General features: G+C 42.9%; 1 protein-coding gene across 6 annotated transcripts in view; it reads left to right on the top strand.

The window, feature by feature from the left end:
• The first annotated feature begins 151 nt into the window (after positions 1-151).
• Positions 152-22,298, top strand: part of LOC131130819 (suppressor of tumorigenicity 7 protein homolog) — a 28,688-nt gene continuing 6,541 nt past the window's right edge. For 2 of the 6 annotated variants that reach the window (XM_058074853.2, XM_058074856.2), the window contains exons 1-4: positions 173-304; positions 8,466-8,501; positions 19,013-19,095; positions 22,122-22,281. In XM_058074853.2, coding sequence (XP_057930836.1) covers positions 8,480-8,501; positions 19,013-19,095; positions 22,122-22,281 — 265 coding nt within the window. In that variant the 5' untranslated portion in view covers positions 173-304; positions 8,466-8,479. Of the gene's footprint in view, positions 305-8,465; positions 8,502-15,018; positions 15,287-19,012; positions 19,096-22,121; positions 22,282-22,298 lie in introns of those variants that run through there. The other 4 variants (XM_058074852.2, XM_058074854.2, XM_058074857.2 and 1 more) reach the window with 3 other exon arrangements.

Genomic DNA, 22,298 nt, shown 5'->3' with positions numbered 1-22,298 from the left:
TTAACACTTGACCATGAACTTATCCTAAACTATATATTTTATAAATCAACAGTTCAGTTTTTCTATATGATAAACGTGTTATTTCTTCGAAGGGAGTAAACAGCGACATCGCGAGGCGGTCGATGGGGCTAACTGGCCCACTGTTAGCTCGGCTAACGCTAGCCAGCCTGGCAACCAACCAGAGAGCAGACAGACACGTCCGCAGAGCATACGGTGCACAGCCGCTGGATACCGGGCACATGTTAGAAGCCGCTGCTGGAAATGCTCATTTCAGGAATAAAGGATCTGACTATCGCAAACTAAGGTGAGCACCTTCATGAGCACGCGTTACTTTTAACAACACTCCCACCTTGCCGCCACTATTAGAGCCTCCGTTTTTTATAAAACAAACTTTGCTCAGGTTAGCTGGCTCGCTGGCTGGCTAGCTAGCTAACTGTGGCTACCGTTGAGCCAAGTTTAAATGGGGCAGCGATGAATACATTTTCTGTTTTGTTGTGGGTTCTCTTTACTTGACCATAAAACCTCGCTTAAGTGTTTGTTTGATTTAAATGTACTAAAAGTGGTTACCTGTTAAAAGAGAGTACATAATATTGGCAGTAACTGCTGATTTACAGTGTTCATGTGCTTTGTATACGCTATTCGAATATAATAGTCATATAATATATACGAGAAGTTATTTTCAGAATAAGTGACTAAGGCTTCAAAGGTGTTAACCCCCATCTGGTGACCAATGTCAGTTGGCTTCATGGTCCTGCTGCTGTCATAGCAAACAAACACAAGCTGCTTGTCTTGTAGACTGTATTCTAACAACATTTTTTTTATCTATCCATATGTCTTCCCTTCTATGCAAACATGTGCACTTGCTCAATCGAAAGAGATCCAATGCAGGTGCTAATTAGTACCTTTGCTAATTTAATCATGCTCACTTTTATGAATCATAATGTGTCTTAATATGCACGCACAACTATTTTGGACAAAATTTAAACTACATTTTCCCATCAGTCACATTTAATTGGTGTGCATTCTCAAGCAAAGTACTTCAAACAACCATGTGAACATAGTGAAATTAACCCTCCATGCTCTTTAAACTAGCCTCAAACCAAGGTTTATTTATTCATTCATTCATTTTCTACCGCTTTTCCTCACGAGGGTCGCGGGGGGTGCTGGAGCCTATCCCAGCTGTCTTTGGGCGAGAGGCGGGGTACACCCTGGACTGGTGGCCAACCAATCACAGGGCACATATAGACAAACAACCATTCACACTCACATTCATACCTATGGACAATTTGGAGTGGCCAATTAACCTAGCATGTTTTTGGAATGTGGGAGGAAACTGGAGTACCCGGAGAAAACCCACGCGTGCACGGGGAGAACATGCAAACTCCACACAGAGATGGCCGAGGGTGGAATTGAACCCTGGTCTCCTCAAACCAAGGTTTGATTGTAAAAATAATCTGTTCCAGGGTCAAGTTCTGGTCATTGTTATTGTTTATTAAGTCTACAATGTTTAAGTGACATTTTAACATTCATAGCGGTCACAGAAGCTCTGATGATTTCAAAGGAGATTTATTTTTCCCCAAGTTTTTGGTCAAAAATTGTATGATAGGACCTCAGAAGCTGTAGACATTCCGGTGTATTTGAAATAAAAATGGACAGTCTGAACTGCTATGGGGCTGCATGGTGTCCGAGTAGAAGTACAAGCGGTATATAGAAAATAGATTGAATTACAATGTCATGCTTAGAGAACAGTCATCTTATCGGGTTACACTAAAGTATTGTCATCTATTGAAAACTCTTTCATCAAAACTTTCACTGTTAGAAAAATTTCACTTCCCTCTCACCACATGCTGAAGTTCCCCTCTCCAACAGTGTTGGGGACATTCTTCATCAGTCACACTTTTTTTGGTGTATATTCTCAAACAAACTATTTCAAACAACTGTATGAACATAGTCAAATATGCCCTCCATCCTCTTAAACGCTGCCCTTTTTTTCCATTGCTGTGGGCCAGGATTGCTTCCACCATCCATGTAATTTCAATATTTGAAGGTCACACTTATTTTCAAATTTCAAGGTTGTATAGTTTTAAATTGATGTTTGGATGCTTTGGAAAATGACTTAGATGTGCTGCCATTAGACTGAAAAGGTCAATGCTATTTTGGTAAGCCAAATGTCCACACAAATGTGTGCAGTATGTGTTTTGGCCTTTTAGTCTTTGTGCAAATTGTGTTGTAGGTCATAAGAAGCTGATGTTTTCCAGACAGGGTGAAGATATTCAATAATGGATAAATCGATCAACAACAAAAAAACGTTGATAATTATGACGCATGTTTGCGTGTCTGCTCAAATTTCTGTGACACAAGCTGGATGACAAGAGGGTTCACTCCGCATCTGTCCATGCGCATTGGTTCTATAAGTGAACCAATGTGTTTGGATGCGGGGCTACTATCTACTAGCTACGGTGTCGCCTACCCAAGCTCTGTGACTCCATGATACACTAACACACAGCCATGCACAACATACACACAACATACACACATGCAACCAATGTGTCCATCTAATGTCTCACACAGATAAACGGTACACTAGTGGTTTAAATGTGAATGACAACTCTCATGACTGAAATTAATGAAAAAAAAATGTCTAAAAAAGGCTATGATAATGTTGAATATTGATGATACCTTGGTGCACAATTATCGACTAGCAATATTTTATATCATGACAGGTCTAATATTCATACATTTTCAATCTGTAAAATGGTATGATGTTACATTGTGCATCTATTTATGCTAATGTTGTTAACTTTCTTTTTAAGTGTGATATTGAAGAATAAGTCAATTCACTCTTGTTTTCTTCTAATGGCTTCTGATTGGTTCAATGGGCTTACAGTTATGACAGTGCTACCTTTTGATTTGGTATGCACTTGAAACCCTTTGAATGTTATACTGCTTGACTTTTTTCTCTTCCTGGTCTACAACAAAGTCCAAAATCAAAGTGTTTGGTTGTCCAATTTCTGACTCCTATCCATCTGCTGAGAACACGTCTCAAAAAGCCTGGATCAACATTCAAGCCTTTGCTCCCAAAGTTGTAACCCAAAGCACACCCTGAGGCTGTCGCAGCTGCTTTCTAATATGGGACCCACCATGTGGACCCACCATGCGGGGGTAGACACCAAAAATCCCATGATGAAGTCAAAGCAGAAACGTTTGCACTTCAGGATGAATGAATGTGATGTGACTATCATCCCCCCATTTTTTTGGTTTATTCTCTTTCTTATTTTTGTTGACCATATGAGATGGTAAATCCATTCCCAGCCATTCCAAATGTGGGTAGTGGCCATTGTCTTGAGGGAGGTCTAAACAATGCTTGGTGGTCTTCTGACATTTTTCTTGAACGCTCCTTCTCCATATTCATCCTTGATCCCACTACTGGGTTTTCCCCTTGCCGATGCACGGACACACTTTGTCTCCCATGCTTAATTTTTGTTGCCCGGCAACCATCAGGAGCCGTATTTCTTTTTTCGGGGGTGTTTGCTGGCATGTGGTGCAAGCGGGGGCGGGCTGAGGTGTGCACTGTTCAGCCTTCAACGCATCATGAATGCAGCAGCACTGAAGAGATGCTTTCATTGGGCAGTGTCTCAAATTAGTAGTTGACGTACTTAATTACCACACTGTTCACCTGGACCACAATGGATTTGCATGCTAATTTTGCCTGTGCCAGTCTGGCAAAGTGCCAGGATGAACCACACGCCTGCTTACACTCATTATGTTTAACATAAGGAATACCAAAAGCTGTTGTTAAGCAGATTTAGCAGCAGAAAAAGGGCACTACTTATGCTTTTCTGACCTATAAATGTACTTAGAATATAGTATTCCCGTGTTAAATAATGTTTGAGGTAAGTTTCAGATAACACAGAGGGGCTGACTTCCTTATATATAAGATCTCTGCCCTCCCCCAAGCTTTGCTTCCCCCACCGTCCCCCAAGCGCTACTTTGTGAACATGGGCCACGATGCAGCTGGACTAGCCAACAACCTTGCTGAAGCCCTACGGCAGGGGTCTCAAACTCAATTTACTTGGGGAGCTTGGGTCTGGGTGAGACTGGGCCGCATCAGGTCTCCCCCCCCCCCCCCCAAAAAAAAACGCATTTATTAAAAACAAATTTTTTTTTAAACTTTGCTTTGGTTCCAATTTTCCAAAAGAAAAGCTCTTTCCACTGTTCTCAAATATCTTACTTTTTATTTTTCTACACAAAATAAGATGAAAAATAAATAAACAAATCAAGAATAAAGAAAATCAATCAGTAATAAATAAATATAATAATAATAATAATAAAACGGCAAATAATAAAAACTTAAGAAACCACATAAAGTTGGTGGGTAGACAAATTATTTTTTTCAGATTAAAATTAACAAAGCATTATTAGAGCCCTGTAGACATGACAAAACACGACTATAGTCACATTTATACTCTTTTTATTTACAACATATTGCGGAACTGCAGGGTCTTGAGGCACACGCTAACTCGCAAACTAGAGAGCTAGTGACCTAAACAGTAGCCTTCATCCTTTAAACTTAAATAGCAAAAAACTTACCACTTCCACACGCATAGGGAGGATAACTATTAACAGTTATTTAACCTTTAACATGAACATTAATCAAACGTAATAATTTTTTCTGGGTACAGAATTTTTTCTGGTACAACTAGTGTTTGAGACCCCTGCCCTACGGCTTTCCAACGTTACCTGATCGTGTGGAAGAATCACAAGGGCAAGCAGTAAGTAACAGTTTATCAGTGTCCTAACTGTGTTTATTTTGTGTACTTCATGGAGCAAATTGCTTGTCTGTGTAGCATTAAAGCATAGAGGAAGCAGGGTTGCTAATAGCTCTACTCAAGTTTTTCTACAAACTGGTAGTCCTACAAAATACATTAAAGGTGACCGATGCTGTAGAAAACCTAACGCTCAAATGCTAAAGCTACTTACCATTGAGTCTTGAAGTAACCTTATTTCTTGAGAGACTATACAGTTTCCACTTTTGGATTGGATTCTGGATATACTATGGCTGTATGTATAACACATATGCCGCTATGTTAAAAGCGGACACTATAAAGTTGGCAACACAAACCGGAAGTGTTTCTATGCACTGGCAGTGGGACCAACTCACACAGATTTTGGAAGAACTAGAACGCTTTCTGTGCTGGTTATTGTGTTTAGCTGCTCTATAGGAGTTTACAACTCATACAAAGGGCTGAAAAATTAGCACAATAGGTCTTTTTAGATTTTGTGGAAAAAATTTTGGGAAGAAATACATGTTCATGTTTCACATAAGGATTGTGAATGATGGGGGTATGTAGTTCCCCTTTAAAGGGTGGAATTGGGATTCAGCCTTGTAACGACATGTTATCGTCAAATCATTGCATTGATTTTATTGCAAGTATAAATGTTATTGTCAGCTGGCGCAAGCTTCACCCCAACCAAAGTGTGAATTTGGGAATAGGAGAAGCTTGGCTTGGTAAGACACTGGAAGAAACGACTTGTGTATGGTTGTCGTTCCTGAGCAAACCACAAACAGCCGGTAGCGGTGCTAGTCCACCAGGACCAGAGCATCTAATGTTATCCACTAAATGATCATTGTGCTGATTTCACTGCACTTCCTCCTCTCTCTTCTGCTTTTGGGAGGGAACCTCTTGTGTAATTAACATGACCCCAGGAGGCTCCTTGCGCGAGGCTGGAGGATTGTTGTGGAAGGAAGGGGGAAGTTAGTGTTCTGCTGTATTCAGGAGGAGCCAGACACAAATCCTTTACAGTGAGAAGAAGAACGTCCACTATAATTTTATGTACATACATACATTGAATGCACAAAGATGAGTATTTGTTCCACGTGATGGTCTTTCAGTATGTTTTCCGAAGTTGACTGTTCATCGTATATCAATGTATCTGCCCATGTGTGTTTGTGTGGTGATGAAGGGTGTTACCTAAGGAGATCAACACCTTAAAGTGTGCACAATTATTACTTTTCATCACACAAAATGGACAAAAAGAGAGAAATGAAGCACTAGAACAGTCTTTCAGTAGGATTCTACACCAAATTACATTGATAAGATATTGTATGAAAATGACTTGTGAGTTTATTTTGAACGCACCTCGTTTTCGACAAAATGTAATGTAAAAAATGTTGTGTGTTAAATTGCTCAATAAACTTAATCAATCAATCAATCAATACACATTCTCCACACACAGAACACACATCCGTGACCGTGCTTCAAGTTAATAGCGCCGTCTGCCCAATGTCTCCGTAAACAAAAAGAGTGTCACAAAAATATCTTCCTTAACCAGTTGGAATGGCATGGGTGACTACATCTTCCTTAATGACAAGCATAGGCATTACAGTTTGTTGAAGATTTAGTAGCAATGTATGCAGGGGCTGACATCCCATGAGAACAGTTTCCTAGTTTCTTACCAATAAATACATGTGCTTTACATTCTGAGACATGTGTAGTATTTCATTATATGGCTTAAGGTTTGTAGCTTTTTATAAAAAGTTTTTTCAATGTTATATATTGTTTTTATCACATACTACAGCATTAATTGGCCCTATACCCTAGAAACCACCCATGAATGATACGGGAAAAGGCCAAAATGATACTGAATACTGTTAAAATATAGAGTTTAACCATGTCCAGTATCAGCCCCCATAGCTGTCCACTCAGAGTGGGCTGCTCTGGTATCAGGCCCGTGAAACAACCAACCAGGGAACAGCGCACTAGCGTGTACCACCAGTAAACTCTTCAGTCTGCAACTATGCGCTACAAAACTCCTAGGTCATGAAGTGGGCTCCTGGGCTTAACTTTCTGAATTCCACTCATGTGACAGGAAATATCACTGTTAATATAAACATTCCTAATGCTTCTCCAGTAGCCATAAAAACAAAACTTGATTAATAGAACTTTTAATTGTAAGGCATATTGATAAAACTGCTGATATATTGTTGAAATTATTGTGTTTACACTGTTTACATATACATGTAATACATGTAATAAACTGAAAAATGTATTGAAATAAAATGGTCTTTTGATTAAATAGTAATATCATGATACTTCCCATATGTGTGTGTATATATGTGTGTGTGTATATATATATATACGTATATATATATATATATATATATATATATATATATATATATATATATATATATATATATATATATATATATAATATATGTGTGTGTGTGTATGTATATATATGTATATATATATACACACACACACTCATACTTTATATACATATGTGTAGTAATTAGTAATGTTGTAATTTATATATATTTAAAATGTATGTGTGTATATATGTGTGTATATATATATATATATATATATACACATACACACACTGTGTATATACACACATACTTTATATACATATATGTGTGTAAAAATAGTAATACATATATGTGTGTATTATATATATATATATTATATATATATATTATATATTATATACAACAACTTGAATCATGCAGAGATGGACAAAGATGGCCAAAGCCATATTACATTCAGTGTATGTGAATGCACTGCTTTCTTGTAGAAGCCAGTTAGATTATCCACATGTTGTCTCCTCTGGCTTCTTCCCCTTTCTCAATGTGTCATCTTGGATTTCTTTCTTTTTTTTTTTTTTTTTTAGCATTTTTTGAGCTCCACAGTAGGTGATGCACATCTTATTTGCCAATTGAGCTTCTTGTCACTCACTTCCACCATCTTAATTTTTTTAATTTCCCTTTTCATAGCGACTCATACTGTCGGTCTCCTCTTATTTTGCCCTTCATCTCTTTCTGTCACGTCTTTGCTGTGTACCCCCTCTCGTTGTCTTCTCACCTCCTCCTCCTCCGTCCATCCAACCGTCATCCATCCCTCTCGCTGTGACGTCATGTGTGATGGTGTCGCTATTGTCTGTGCTCGTCTTCAACCGTAGCATCTGTGCTTGTGCTCAACCCTCCACCCCCGAAACCCCCCCTCTCCTCCTGCCAGGAGAGCCTCTTCCTCTCACCCCACCCTCCTCTGGTCTCACTCCAGCGGGGGTATGACAACACAAAAGTAGATGATGGACGCGTGAAAAAGTGGAGCAATGCGACCCGGTAACCGGTCCTGGATCTGAGCTCGCTAGGCCTCACTTGCTAAGGATTCTTGCCGTTCAACACTGACATTTGGTGGCATAAAGCTCCACCGGGCCTCTGGTGTTTTTTCAGCGGTGGCTGTCCGAGCACGAGTGTGAGCGGTGGTCCAAAGCGGCGAGTGTAACCAGGACGTTAGTGCATCTGGAGGCAGCGACAGGCGGCCGGCTGCATTGTGTTTCTTTGATGACCCCTGCTGTGTAGCTGCCTGCTCACCACCTCCACTCTCTCTTTCTCTCTCTCTGTCACCCTCCCCCTTCTCTCTCCTCCTCCTTATCCTCCTCCTTTCTCTCCATCACAGCTCCCGATCCAGCCATGTTCGGCACGGAGTCGTCATGTAAGTACCGCCGCCATCCTCCCACCTCTTGTGTGTTTGCGCATTGTGCATGATGTCGACCAGAGGAGGACAGGGGGAAACATCCAGGCTCACTATAAGTGTGCATCCTCCTCCTTCCGATCCTCCTCCTGCTGTTCATATTCTCTTCCTGTTGTAGCCTCCATGGCTGTTTGTGGCTGATTGCACTGGGAGAAATCTGGAATCTGCCATTTTAGCGCGGAGGGTTGGCACTACAAGCTAGCACGTCTTGCTGAGCTTAGCGTCTGCCTTGCATTCTCCAAATCTTTGCCTAGTACTGTCTGCGTGTGGCATCATCTGTTTGGGCGCATCTACAGTGTGTTGGGGTCTGCTTGCAAAATTATATCAGAAAATAGATGCTTTTTCCTCCCTGCTCGTCGCTCTTTCACATGTTCACATTGTTCTTAGTGCAAGTGAAGTGTGTGCGCTAGCTTTTGAGAATGTGTGAGCCATCGAACAGTGGTGTCTCACAATAGCTGCACTCTCAGGACCTAAGATTCTAGTCCAGGTCTTGGAGCCCGAGTTTGTCTTGTGATCTGAGATTGGGGATTCCTGCCAAAAAATAGAGGTCATCTGAGGGTCGGCTTTAATGCTTTCACTAAGTCTGGTTGACAGAGGATTGTCCTTGATGTTTTTTAAGCCATAGCCAGAGCTGTTTGTAGCTTTTTAAAGGTGGGTCATGACCAAATGCCATTACAACCATTACATCATTCAGGAAATCATTGATCATAAATCAGTTGCTAGCAGAGGTGTGTGTAAGAAATCGGGTGCTCAGCATAAAAGTTGAGATGCTGTTGTGTCTCATTTTGGACTATTTTGGAGTCTAACTTTTTTTTAAAGCAGTGAAAGTTTTTGGAAAGTAAACTCCATCCATCCATGTTCTACCCCTTTCCGAGGCAGCAGCCCAAGCAGGGAGGCCCAGACTTCCCTCTCCTCTGCCACTTCGTCCCGGTCCTCCTGGCAGATCCCGAGGCATTCCCAGGCCAGTTGGGAGACATAGTCTCTCCCGAGGCCTGCTACCTGTTGGACGTGCCCTTCCCCAGGGAGGTGTCCAGGAGGCATCCCAACCAGATGCCCAAGCCACCTCATCTGGCTTCTCAATGCGGAGGAGTAGTGGTTCCGCTTGGAGTCTCTCCCGGATGAAAACTCATTTCAGCCGCTTGTACCTGTGATCTTATCCTTTGCAAACCCAGAGCTCATGACCATAGTTGAGGGTAGGAACGTAGATCAACCAGTAAATCGAGAGCTTTGCCATTCATCTTAGCTCTGTCTTCACCACAACAGACTGATTTAGAGTCCGCAGCACTGCCGATGCGGCACCAATTTGCCTGTCGATCTCGTGTTCCATCCTGAACATGACCCCGAAGTACATAAACTTCTCCACTTGGGGCAGGATCTCATCCCCGAACCAGAGATGGCACTCCACCCTTTTCTGTGAGAGAATCCTGGACTCTAACTTGGAGGTGCTGATTCTCATTCCGGCCGTTTCACACTCTGCTGTGAACCAATCCAGTGAGACTTGAATGTCACGACCCGATGAAGCCCGCTGGCCCACGTCAACTACAAAATGCAAAGACCCAATCCAGTATCCACCAAACCAAAACCCCTCAACATTCTGGCTGCACCTAGAAATTATGTCTGTAATAAACAGAATAGTTGACAAGGACCCTCACTGGAAACAGGCCCGACTTATTGCCGGCAATGCAAACCAAACTCTGACAATGGTCATACAGGGAACAAACAGCCTGAATTAGCTGGTCCGGCACCCCTTACTCCCGAACTACTCCTCACAGAATTACACAAGGAACACAGTCAAATGCCTTCCCCAATCCAGAAAACACATGTAGACTGGTTGAGCAAACTCCCATGCACCTCAAGGATCCTGCTGAGAGTGTAGAGCTGGTCCACAGTCCAATGGATCCTCCTCTCCAGAACACCTTAATTGGCCCATCAGGAAGGCTGATTCCACGATAGTTGGAACACACTCTCCGGTTGCCTTTTTGCCCCAGGTCTGTCCCAGAGCTCCTGCCTCCAATGCCCATGTCCAATGCTGCAGAGCTGTGTCAACCAAGACATGGCCACAGCATCCAGGACCCAAAGGAACTCCGGGCGGATCTCATCCACCCCCAGGGGCCCTGCCACTGAGGAGCTTTTTGACAACCTCAGCCCCCGAGATAAAATAGCCCACTGTGGAGTCCCCAGGCACTGCATTGAAAGACGTGTCGATGGGATTGAGGAGGTCTTTGAAGTATTCCTTCCATTGATCGACAACATCTCAAGTTGAGGTCAGCAGCACACCATCGGCACCGTATACCGTTTTGATTGTGCACTGCTTCCCCCTCCTGAGACAACAGATGGTGGTCGAGTCCAGTATCTCTTCGAGGCCGTCCAGACGTTGTTCTGGGCCATTTGGACCATAACTCGTGTATTTTGGTAGAATATCAATATTTTTTCCATACACTGAATTTAGACAAAAGTCAAAGCTAAATATGTGTTCAAAGTTTTATTTTAAAAATTTTAAGATATTGTTCATTCTTCAGTGCAATCATGCTGCACTCACGGTAGTCTCTGCAGCCGGGTTAGCGCCGTTAGTGCTTCCATCTCACGTTCTCCATGGCGACAGACGATAAACATGGTTAATACGGTCGTTTCTGGTGCTCACTCCCTCTATGCAGCCTCTCCACTTCCATATTTCTGCATGGATATCCGATCAGTTGACGTTGCGAAGGGATGCTAACAGCTGCTAACAGCTGCTTTGGCTTTAGAGTTGGTATGGCACTAAACAATAAGAAAGTAATTAATAAAGCATAATTAATCACTAAAAATGCTGCAGGTGACAGAGCTGTCGTACTAGCTTGCACTTGGGCGGCGCCATCTTGAAACATGAGGCCTCTGCATAAAATCCAGCGTCTTTTTGAAATCGTGCTTAACCGAAATATCGAGCCTTAGCCTTAACTCCCATGTCAAGGCAGGTTTTGCCTCAGTGACTGAGCTGCGGACTGCTAGGCCTGTTGGTACCTGTCAGCTGCCTCCGAAGTCCCATGAGCCAAAAAGGCCCAATAGGACTCTCTCTTTAGCTTGATGGCATCCCTCACCACTGGTGTCCACCAACCGGTTCTGGGATTACCGCCACAACAGGCACCGACCACCTTACGGCTACAGCCCATTCAGACTCAATTCGGCCTCCTCCCTCGGTACATGGTCGAAGCTCTCCCCGGAGGTGGGAGTTGAAACTCTTTCTGACAGGGGACTCTTCCAGTCGTTCTCAGCAGACCCTCACAGTACGTTTGAGCCTGCCACGTCTAACTGGCATCTTCCCCCACCATCGGAACCAACTCACCACTACGTGGTGAACGGTTGACAGCTCCACCCGTCTCTTCACCAGTGTCCATTGCATATGGCCGCAAGTCCGATGACATGACCACAAAGTCAATACCTGGTTTGTGTTTTGGATTTATTTATCTAATTGGCTTTCTTTGTCACAGATTAGTAGTGAATCTAATCTAATAACTCTAACTACTTCTTTTATTGCAAATGCTGATCCAAAATCGTGAGACTACTAATGTCACGCTAGCAGGATGGTTTGAAGGGTAAGCGTACGGTGGCACCTCAACACAGCAGCATAATCCAAACTTTAGACTGTCCAAAATAGACATTACTCACTTAATTACTCACAATACTGTATCAGAAAGTGAAATATCAATGTATGCATCTCAGTGTTGTTTTTTTAAATGCTACAAGCTTAACAGTGTTACTGCATGGCCAGGCGTGTTTTATTCCTAGTGGACAAACCTCAATCTAATTTGATATGGCAAATGAACAGAGAGTGATGATGTTCATGTAACTCACCAGGTGGAAGCCAGAAGCTCAGCGGTAACAGATAAACTCTGATCACTCTTTGTCTTTGTTGTTAGGCTTTTGTATCTCCTGGGTCCACCCAGAACAAATGAAAAGCTGTTGTAGAGTGAGCGATCTTTATGTGTTTATAGTTTTGACAGTCATTATTTAGTTCCGATGATACATTTTTATGCCCTTGTGTGGAGTTTGCATGTTCTCCCCCTGCATGTGTTTTCCTGGTTTCCTTTACCTGGTTTTCGCCCACATTCTAAAAACATGTTAATTGACTCTAAATTGTCCATTTGTATGACTGTGAGTGTGAATGATTGTTTTTCTATATACGCCCCGTGATTGGCTGGCTCTAGTCCAGGCTCTACCCCACCTCTCGCCTCAAAGACAGCTGACCCTCGACCCTAATCAGGACAAGTCGTACAGAAAATGTATGGATGGATATCTTTTTATGCTTCAACAACTCGTTAGTCGGAGGTGTACTTCATCACCAGCTTCCTAAGACCGCGTTATCTTTTTCAGCATTTATTATATTTGATCCATCTCTTGTGCTTGATCTCATTAGCTAATGAAGTGTCCCATGTTTCGACTGCTAGTGGACATACATAGTATAACATGATATAACATGAATAACTTAGCCAGACGGGAACAGAAAGGACGTATGTATGAGATCGATGTTTGATTGGCACCACTTGCCCACTGATGAGGTCAGTCACAGGGAAAAGACAACCAGGGAATGTTTTCACTCCGGGAGCATCACTGTAGGCCACAGCAGTGGCACAAAAGCACAATATGAGACACTAATAGTTTTTAAGTGCACTCCAGGTCACATTTATTTGTGGTGGCGTCATTTGTCACAGGGTGCTAAATGAACTTGGACAAACAGCTCAATGACAGGAGCCACCTGTCTCTGTTGCTGTGGCAACGCTTGTTTAAAACAACAAAAAAGGCAAAAGAGCGGTGAGATCGTGTTTCTGTGGTAACTGCTGACTCTGGCTATTTTTGTCTCGTGTGCTCATAGTGCCTCAGAGTGGAGTGAGGATGCCGGCTGGAGATGAAGGACTCCATCTCACGAAAGAGATGCTTGTAGGGTGTATGAAATTTGACCGTTAACCCTTACCCCGGGCTCGCACTTAGTGTCCGGTCCTGATCTATCGACGCCAGCAGATGCAGTGGCGAGCTCCGCTCTGGCTGTGGACCAGAGAGTGCTCTGGCGTCTCGGAAAAAATTTCTTTACGTTCAGCCGTACGGCCACCTAGTGTGAGCCTACAACAGGGATTTCAATTTTGCAAAATGCTTCTGTTGGCCACAACTGAGCTGCGATGGATTCAGTGTGAGCCCAGGGTTACAATATGATTTCACTGCAATTTATTTTTATGTTTATAATGATTGTGTGTTGTTACTAAATTTAATTAAGAACAATACTGTTTAGTGCATGTATAAATCTAATCTACCTCAGTTTTCATTATTAACTTGTGTCAAAAGATCAGACGAGAATCAAAAACCGAGGCAGTTTTTCCCATACGAAATGACATGAATCCAATAAATCTGTTCTAGACATCCACAAATATCAACAAAAAATACATTTTTTTTACAGAGAACTGTTGTTGATTTACATGGAGAAAACAATGCAAAATAATTATAAATGGATGGAACTTATTCTTGAGACACACTGGCGAGATTGAATTCAATAATGTTTCTCACCTTCTTTATCAAATTGCTGTCACTTGCAACTTTCTCTGGCTCCATGGAACTTGATTTCACTGAACAATACAGTACAGGGTAAACGGACTAGTGTTTTATGTGCAATATTTTGCAATAATTTTGTTGTTTTTTTTTTTAAACTGGAGCATACAAAACAAAACGGGGAAAAAAAATTCATTGTTTATAAAAACATGGCTGCCAGTAGTGGTTTTTCTGCGTCCTGATGACTGTATTGTGTCTATAGAGTCCATCTTCCATGTTGCAACACTGTACTGGCTCCCAGTGACTCTCATTCCTGAGGGCTAAATACAATGTCCTGACTAACTCTAATTATCTGAAAATGTTCTTGCATCGTTTACAGACATTCAGACATTTAGAGCATTCAGAATCGCCATATATGCCTAAAGGTTCGGCAGTGAACGGACAAATAAGCTTCTTTTGCCAGCCTTAAGTGTTTTGATAAATGCGGGCTAAAGTAGAGCCAGGAGGAGATGAGGTCGTCATTGAACACTTGAACACATCCTGCAAAGTTGCTAGTGTATCATTGCTTCCAGGTGGACATTGTCTTGTTGTGGTGTCCTGAAGATATGTGTTATGTAGAAAAAAACAAATAGTCTTGTTGAGGAACGCACTGCATGTGTTTGTTAAACGAGTGCTTTAGAGCCTGGAGAAAAAAACATGCCTTGTGACCAGAAGTAGCTTCTTATCAATGGGTCAAGTCACTGCTTATTAGTATGCTTTTTCCGAGGGATCACATTTGCGGTTTTCCATGACACACTTGGACTATTTTACGGTGTGTAAAGCAGCACAGATGAGCCTGCTTTCCTCTATTCCGCCGTGTGTGGGTGTATGTGTCGGGGGGGTGGGGTTTGTCAAACTGTGGTTGCCATGGTTACGTGTGCACTAGGTGATCAAGGGGCACCCCGCCCCCTCGCCCCTCATTCGAATCCATGTGGTTGATTGGTTGCTCCTCTCATGCTGCTGGGTTACAAGTGGCAGAGCAGCAGCAGAGGTGACGTGTGATTGCTTCTGTCTGCTGTCTGTCGCCTCACAACTGAGCCAGTAGCAGCAGATGGACCTGACTAGGCCACCCCAGCTCCACCACAACCAGTAAACGTGCTCTTTGAAGGACGCCTGGCTTGGCTCGCTTCATGCCAAGGATCTTTATGAACAGAGAGGACATGATGGTGCTGCTGGAGGTTTGAGTGGGATGGAGGGTGAGGAACATGCTCTTGTGTTGTTATGCTCCTCTCCTACTCTTCTTCTCTGTAGCTTGCCTTCTTCTGACTTTTCAACTTTGTGTTTTGTTTTGCAAGTCAATGTACAGCTCTAACAGCACTGCTCTTTTATTGCAACGCATTACAACGTATGTTGTACAATAAAGTAATGTGCAGCTAGTTGTTGGCATGTTTTCCACTACAGTACAGAACAGTTTGTACTGGCACAAGTGTCTGCAATGTTGATTTGGAACACATGAATTTATCATGAACAATTTCCATTTGTTCTCATTCATACTTAAAGTGTGTGTGTCTGTGTGTTTGCGTGTGTGTGGCACGTCAGTGAGAGCCATGGGGAGTTGTGTGTGTGTGCCTTTTGTCATTGCTGTCACAGTGGCGGGCCGCTGGCCATCCTCATCGCAGAAAAGGTCATGTCTCCTGTTGTCCATCGTGACATTTAGTCCTGGATCTGTCTGTTAGAATTTGTTCCTTCAATTCATCACCTTGCCCCTCCCCAACATGCTCGCTGTCTGCTGCGTCGCCATGGCGCTGAACTGACTTTGATACTTTCGCTGCTGCTTTGGACCTCTTCTCAATACAATGCTTCCTCCATGATTGGCTCAATTGTTTTTCTCTAATCTGAGACTAGACAATATGTGGCATTACTGTCACTCAGAAGCACCTGGACTTCTGTTCACAGTCACAATGTTTACATGCCGTCAATATTTGTGTTAAGGTTAATATTCCGGTTTCTGAAACATTTGGAATAAAATCATAATAGGGGACCTATAAATGTTGTTCGAATGTTGCATTGTCGTGTTTCAGATAATAAGGTTTGCGCATTTGGAAGTGAGCCGTGAAAGTCTGGGATGGCTCGGAATGCTCAGTTTCATAGAGTTTGGCATTGGCTCTCTGTGACATCACAATGAGCTGGGCTTCCTTATATGGGTTTGCTCTGTAGGCCAGATACACTCTAGGACTGCCCAACAGCTCTGCTTGCTCTGTTTTTTGGTTGTTAGCTATAGCTCTAAATCTTTCAGCGAGGCAAGCTCAAGCAGAAATAGTTGCAGTTGATGATTCCCAGCAAGAGACTGTTTTTGTGAACACGAATGTGAAATATCTGCCAAACTGTTGCTGAAGCCAGAAGCGGCGGCGCACTCTCGCCGGGAAAAGTGCATAAATGTACACAGATCTACGTCACCACTCTTTCATGCAGTTCATAAATGGGAAGTCAGGGGTCTCTACTGTATCCACAAAATTAGAAAGTGGGGTTTGGCAGTAGTAGAAGTATGGTACTTAAGAGCGCTTGAGAGTGTGACCAATCACAGCGGAGTGGCGGGTCGTGGGTAGAATGAATTTAAATTAAATTAATTAAAACAGACCTTTTTGGAAATCCAAGGAAATAGAGCTGAGATAGGTGCAGATTCTGAAAAATCTAGAAAGCTTTCTCACAACAAAGTGCTGAAAACTGAGCATAATTGGTCCCCTTTAAGAAAAATAAATCTTCTTTCTGTGTCTAAAATCTACAATACCAGCATGGTAGATAATGAACAGCCCGGGCCGGTAGCAGTTGCCTTTGTTTGCGCTTTGGTGCTCGTACTGACATACCACCGGTACGTGACACTATTCTGTTTTATTTTTTTCATTAATGGAAGGCGAGAACGTGACAAAAATAGGAAATGAAGCCAGAACTGTGCAATCCATATCAATGCTACATCCACCTGAGCCCCCCCCCCCAGACACTGTGGGTGAAGGTGCATTCTTACAAATGACTGCTTCATGTAACTTCTCGCTCACCTTCTGATAGATTTTCCTATCGCAGTACTTTCTACTGTCTATAAAAAGACATTATGTCCCTACACACTAACTTGGCTTGTTTCCTTTTTGCTTCGTGCTTTTAAAAAACAGAACATGAGTATATTCCGTTTTTTTCAAAAATCTTTTTTGTCTTTACATGGCTCTGCGCAATATTTAAGTGTCAATCAAGTGACTATGTTTAAATTTACTGTGGCAGTTCTGTAATGTGTGCATTCTTCATAAAGTTTTGTGCAAATACACTTAAGGTATACAGCGACTGTATTCCAGCCTGAGTGATTGGTGTCTTTGGCAAATGTCCTCATCGCACGTTTGATAGCAGCTGTTGTCGTCAAAGACTCTATTCTGCAGCACAGAGAGGCTCCACTCCACAGTACTCAATGGTCAACAAGCTGCACACTGTTTGCACATGTGCGCCTCTGCATGTGTGTGTGCGGATCCGGCCAGCTGGCTGTCATCTGAGTGGCATCTTTGTCCCGCCCTCGTCACCCCCGACTCTAGTCTGTGGTAGAATTAGCATGACAAACCTGCTTAAGTCTGCTAACCTTAACCTTAAAGGAAAACTTTGTTGTTGTCCATCATTCACAATCCTTAATGTTGGTGTCATTTTTTTTTTGTTGGGATGCCCAAATTTAGGCACCTGACTACTTTTATTTAAATAATTATTGCACATAAACTTCATTTCACTTCTCATCTATCACTGTGTTCATCTGCTATATGATATTCATTCATTCATTTTCTACCACTTATCCTCACAAGGGTTGCGGGGGTGCTGGAGCCTATCCCAGCTGTCTTTGTGTGAGAGGCGGGGTACACCCTGGACTGGTCGCCAGCCAATCACAGGGCACATATAGACAAACAACCAGTCACACTCACATTCATACCTATGGACAATTTGGAGTCTCCAATTAACCTAGCATGTTTTTGTAATGTGGGATGAAGCGGGAGTCCCCGCAGAAAACCCACGCATGCACACGGGGAGAACATGCAAACTCCACACAGAGAGAGGGTGGAATCGAACTTGGGTCTCCTAGCTGTGTGGACTGTGCTAACACCTCATTCGCCGTGTAGCCCACTATATGATATACTATTTAACTGAAATTTCTGATCCCAACAATCAGTGATTTAGATAAGATCTTGAAAATGATCAGGGGTGACCAAACTTATTCATACCACTGTACAAATAATGTTTTAGGCATTACAGCACGTTAATGAACTGTAGTCTACACTGCCCACTAGGTGTCATCGGTAACATGCACCAGACTCTGATCGGACTCCAGACTCAGACTCGCCAACGACAGGCTTTTATTAATTTATAATTACTTACCTCACAACAGGCACAAAAATAACAGAATAATAATAACACTAATACTCATCATCGTAATTACACTTTTCATTATTGGGATTATATCTACCATATTGGATAATATGAGTGTAAAGGTGACTATAGAGGTGTTATTTTTGATGCTGTATGCAAATGTATGCGAATCTCACTTTGTGGAAATTCACTTATAGCAGTTGGGTGTGGGATCAATTCACTGTTATAAACGAGGGATTACTGTACTCGAAAAGCGACTAGACAGAGTATTTTGGCAACTTTTGACATGAAAGCACATGTTGCTCTTCTCAATGAGCAGCAGATGCTGCTGAGGGCTCCTCCCCCTTCACAAAGCAGTCACAAGCAGCTGAGCAGCAAGAGACAGAAGAAAAGTCATTTGTAGTTGTAAAAATATTACTCACATTTTGCAAATGTGTCATGCCTCTCTGAACTTGAGAGTATTTTAACTGTTTGTGTTCTAAGGGAGGCTTCTACTCTTCTGGCCGCTTTTTGACCCATAATGCATCACTCTGCAGTGCAGTATTGTCATATTTGTTTTTAGTACTGACCTACCATCTTTATTCCTTTTCCAGTAAGCATGTTTCTCAACACCCTGACACCCAAGTTCTACGTGGCTCTGACTGGTACCTCCTCCCTCATATCAGGACTCATTTTGGTAAGACCACACTTTTCATATTTTATTTCATCAAAGTCATTTTGTGCTGTATTTCTTTCCTTGTTTCAACTTCAGTTCAGTCAGAAACACATTATATTGTCTTTTATATCGCACTTTTTCACCACACCTTCTTTGTCTTTGTCTGCCCTTCAACTTGCAGCGCAACAGTGCATGTATTTGTCGAACATTTTTCCGTACAATGCAGCCGTGTAGCGATTTTCCACACTTTGCATGTGACAAACTCTTGTCAATTGACTACACATGTCACTGACTATTTTTTAATTGCATGATAATAAGAGATAATAACACCATGAATGTCAACACAAGAAGTACTGCCTGCCGTGTCATGAGCAGGTACTACCAACACGACAGAATAGTAAAGCCAATGACCTGTTTTTGATATTTACAATTGTTTTAAAACTAATTGTGGTCAATGTGTGTGTAAACCATAAGCTATATAGGATATGCAGCATATACATTGATACAATATATTACTTGACATTGTTTTCAAGTTCATTTTTAAAGTGGGGCAATTTTGTAGTGGTGGGCCGCCACGATAAATTACAGGAAGCGTCTGGCTTGCGTCACATCTCTACTCGTCCATCCATCCATTTTCGGGGGTTGCAGTGGCAGCAGTCTCAGTAGGGAAGCCAAGATTTCATGGTCCCTCGCCACCGCTTCCAGTTCCACCCAGAGGACAGCAAGGCGTTCCCAGGCCAGCTGTGAGATATAATCCCTCCAGCCTGTCCTAGGTCTGCCCTGGGGCCTTTTTCCTGGCTGGGCATGCCCGGAATACCTCACCAGGGAGGTGTCCAGCAGGCATCCAGGCTAGATGCCTGAACCACCTCAAATGGCTCCTCTCAATGTGAAGGAGCAGTGGCTCTACTCTGACTGAGCTCCTCACCCTATCTTAGGGTGAGTCCAGCTACCCTACGGAGGAAACACATTTTAGCCACTTGTATCCGCAATCACATTGTTCTGGTCACGACCCGCTCATGATCATAGGTGAGGGTGGGAACATAGATCGGCCGGTAAATTAAGAGCCGTGATCCAGTACAGTGATGGCATTACTGCAGACACTTTCTCACTCGTGAACAAGACCCTGAGATACCCAGAGGTTGCAATCCACCCTTTTCCAACTGAGAACCATAGCCTCAGATTTGGAGGTGCTGAGTCTCATACCATAACATTCTCAGCTGCAAACCGCCCCAGTGAACGCAGAAGGCCACCGCCCGATGAGACCATCGGGACCACATTGTCTGTAAATAGCAGAGACGAGATCCTAAGGCCCCAAACTGGACTCCCTCAACGCAACTCGATGCAACTAGAAATTCTTCATTCGGTCCCTGTACAACTGGAGCAGGAGCCTGGTTTGCATTGCCAGCATTAAGTCGAGCCTGTTTCCAGTGAACGTTGACCTCCGCCAAGGCCGCCCTTTGTCACATCTCTACTTATTAAGCAAATCAGAGTGCAGCCCAGTCTTTGGCTATCACGGCTCATGGCCGGTGATTGTGCCAAGGAGAATCCAAAGCTTGGAAACCCTCTTACGTTGTTAAGGTGTCCTGTTTGGGAAAACTTGTCCGTCCAGGTGAAGTACGTAAACATACAAAAACAAGTGGATGAAGATGAAAGCAGTCTGCTGCCATTGTTCATTAGAGATGGGGGACGGGCTACAAGCTGGTCATATTACTGCACTGCAGCCAATAAGGAAATATAATGCACCACAGTTTTTGTATGACCCCATTTTTGTTGAATATTTCACCCAAATTTTGCCTCACTTGTGCACTCTTGACTTTTTCATACAGTATCGTGTGTAACAAACCAATCCACTTGCCTTGTATTGTATCATTCCGCAAAATCGTGTGCCCACACAAAGCTTGTGAATTTTTTTGAGTGCTACTACTAAATAGCCTGCCATGGGGCCAAAAGAAAGTTGCCAGTGCTGCCAGTGTGATAAGGAAGGGGAGAATTCAATCTCACCAGGATGCACAGGAAATCTGCAGCCACAATGAGTTCCATCCATTTGTCATTCATAATTACTTTGCAGTATTTTCTGCAAGTAGAACTCTCCATAAAACTTATTTTTGGGGGTCTGGAACAGGTTAGTTGAATATACATTATTTCCTATGGGAAATATAGCCTCAGTTATGTTTTGTTTTTTGTTATTAATTAGGTCCCTCCGTCCATCCAGCCATTCATTTTCTATACTACTTATCGGGGTACACCCTGGACTGGTTGCCAGCCAATCACAGAGCACATATAGACAAACAACCATTCACACTCACATTCATACCTATGGACAATTTGGAGTCACCAATCAACCTAGCATGTTTTTGGAACATGGGAGGAAATCGGAGTACCCGATGCACGCACAGGGAGAACATGCAAACTCCACACAGAGACGCCCAAGCTTGGATTCAAACCCAGGCCTTCCCGACCTCCTAAATGTGTGGCCTACATGCTAACCAATGTACCACTGTACATGAACACAGCCAACACAAACACACCTCTTTCTTCCCTCTTCAGTTTGTGTGTGGCTTCAGAGAACAGTGCAGTTTGAAAATAGCTCCTGTCTTAATTAAGTGCACTTCTTCCCTGTAGGCTATTGGCCAATGAGTGTTCGCAAGTAGCGTTGCACATGCTCACTGATGATGATTCACGAACGTGGAGGCCAACTGGTTTTCATGGTGCTTGTTTGTGCGCAGCCAGATGGCGTCTTCACACTTGGTGTCATTAGCATAGTTGTGCGCTAGCTAGCTTGCATCATTAGCACTCCTCTGAATACTTCATGCAAACATTGCAGCTTCCACGTTTAAGGAGAGTGCACTTAAGCAAAGTGCTTGTAAGCAGATAGCTTACAAACATGTTTGCTAATGGTGACTGCAGATCTGCTATTAAACACATTAGACTTCCTACCAGGAGCATCACAACGTTGACATCCACCGTCTGTATTAATGGACCGTGATTCTACTCTTGGACTCGTACCGCTTTTATTTTAATTGATGACGTGTCTTGTCTCCTCGCAGATTTTTGAGTGGTGGTACTTCAGGAAATATGGGACTTCCTTCATTGAGCAGGTGTCTGTGAGCCACTTGCGCCCCCTACTGGGAGGAGTGGACAGCAGCTCCCCCAGCAACTCCAACACTAGCAACGGGGAGGCGGATTCCAATCGACAAAGTGTGTCAGGTACGAGCAGATAACAG

This window comes from Doryrhamphus excisus, linkage group LG1, assembly GCF_037039965.1.
Source record: "Doryrhamphus excisus strain RoL-2023G ecotype Guam linkage group LG1, RoL_Dexc_Guam_v1.1, whole genome shotgun sequence".
Taxonomy (NCBI): Eukaryota; Metazoa; Chordata; class Actinopteri; order Syngnathiformes; family Syngnathidae; genus Doryrhamphus; species Doryrhamphus excisus.
The sequence above is the reverse complement of the archived record's forward strand: the minus strand, read 5'-3'. Positions and strand labels throughout refer to the sequence as shown.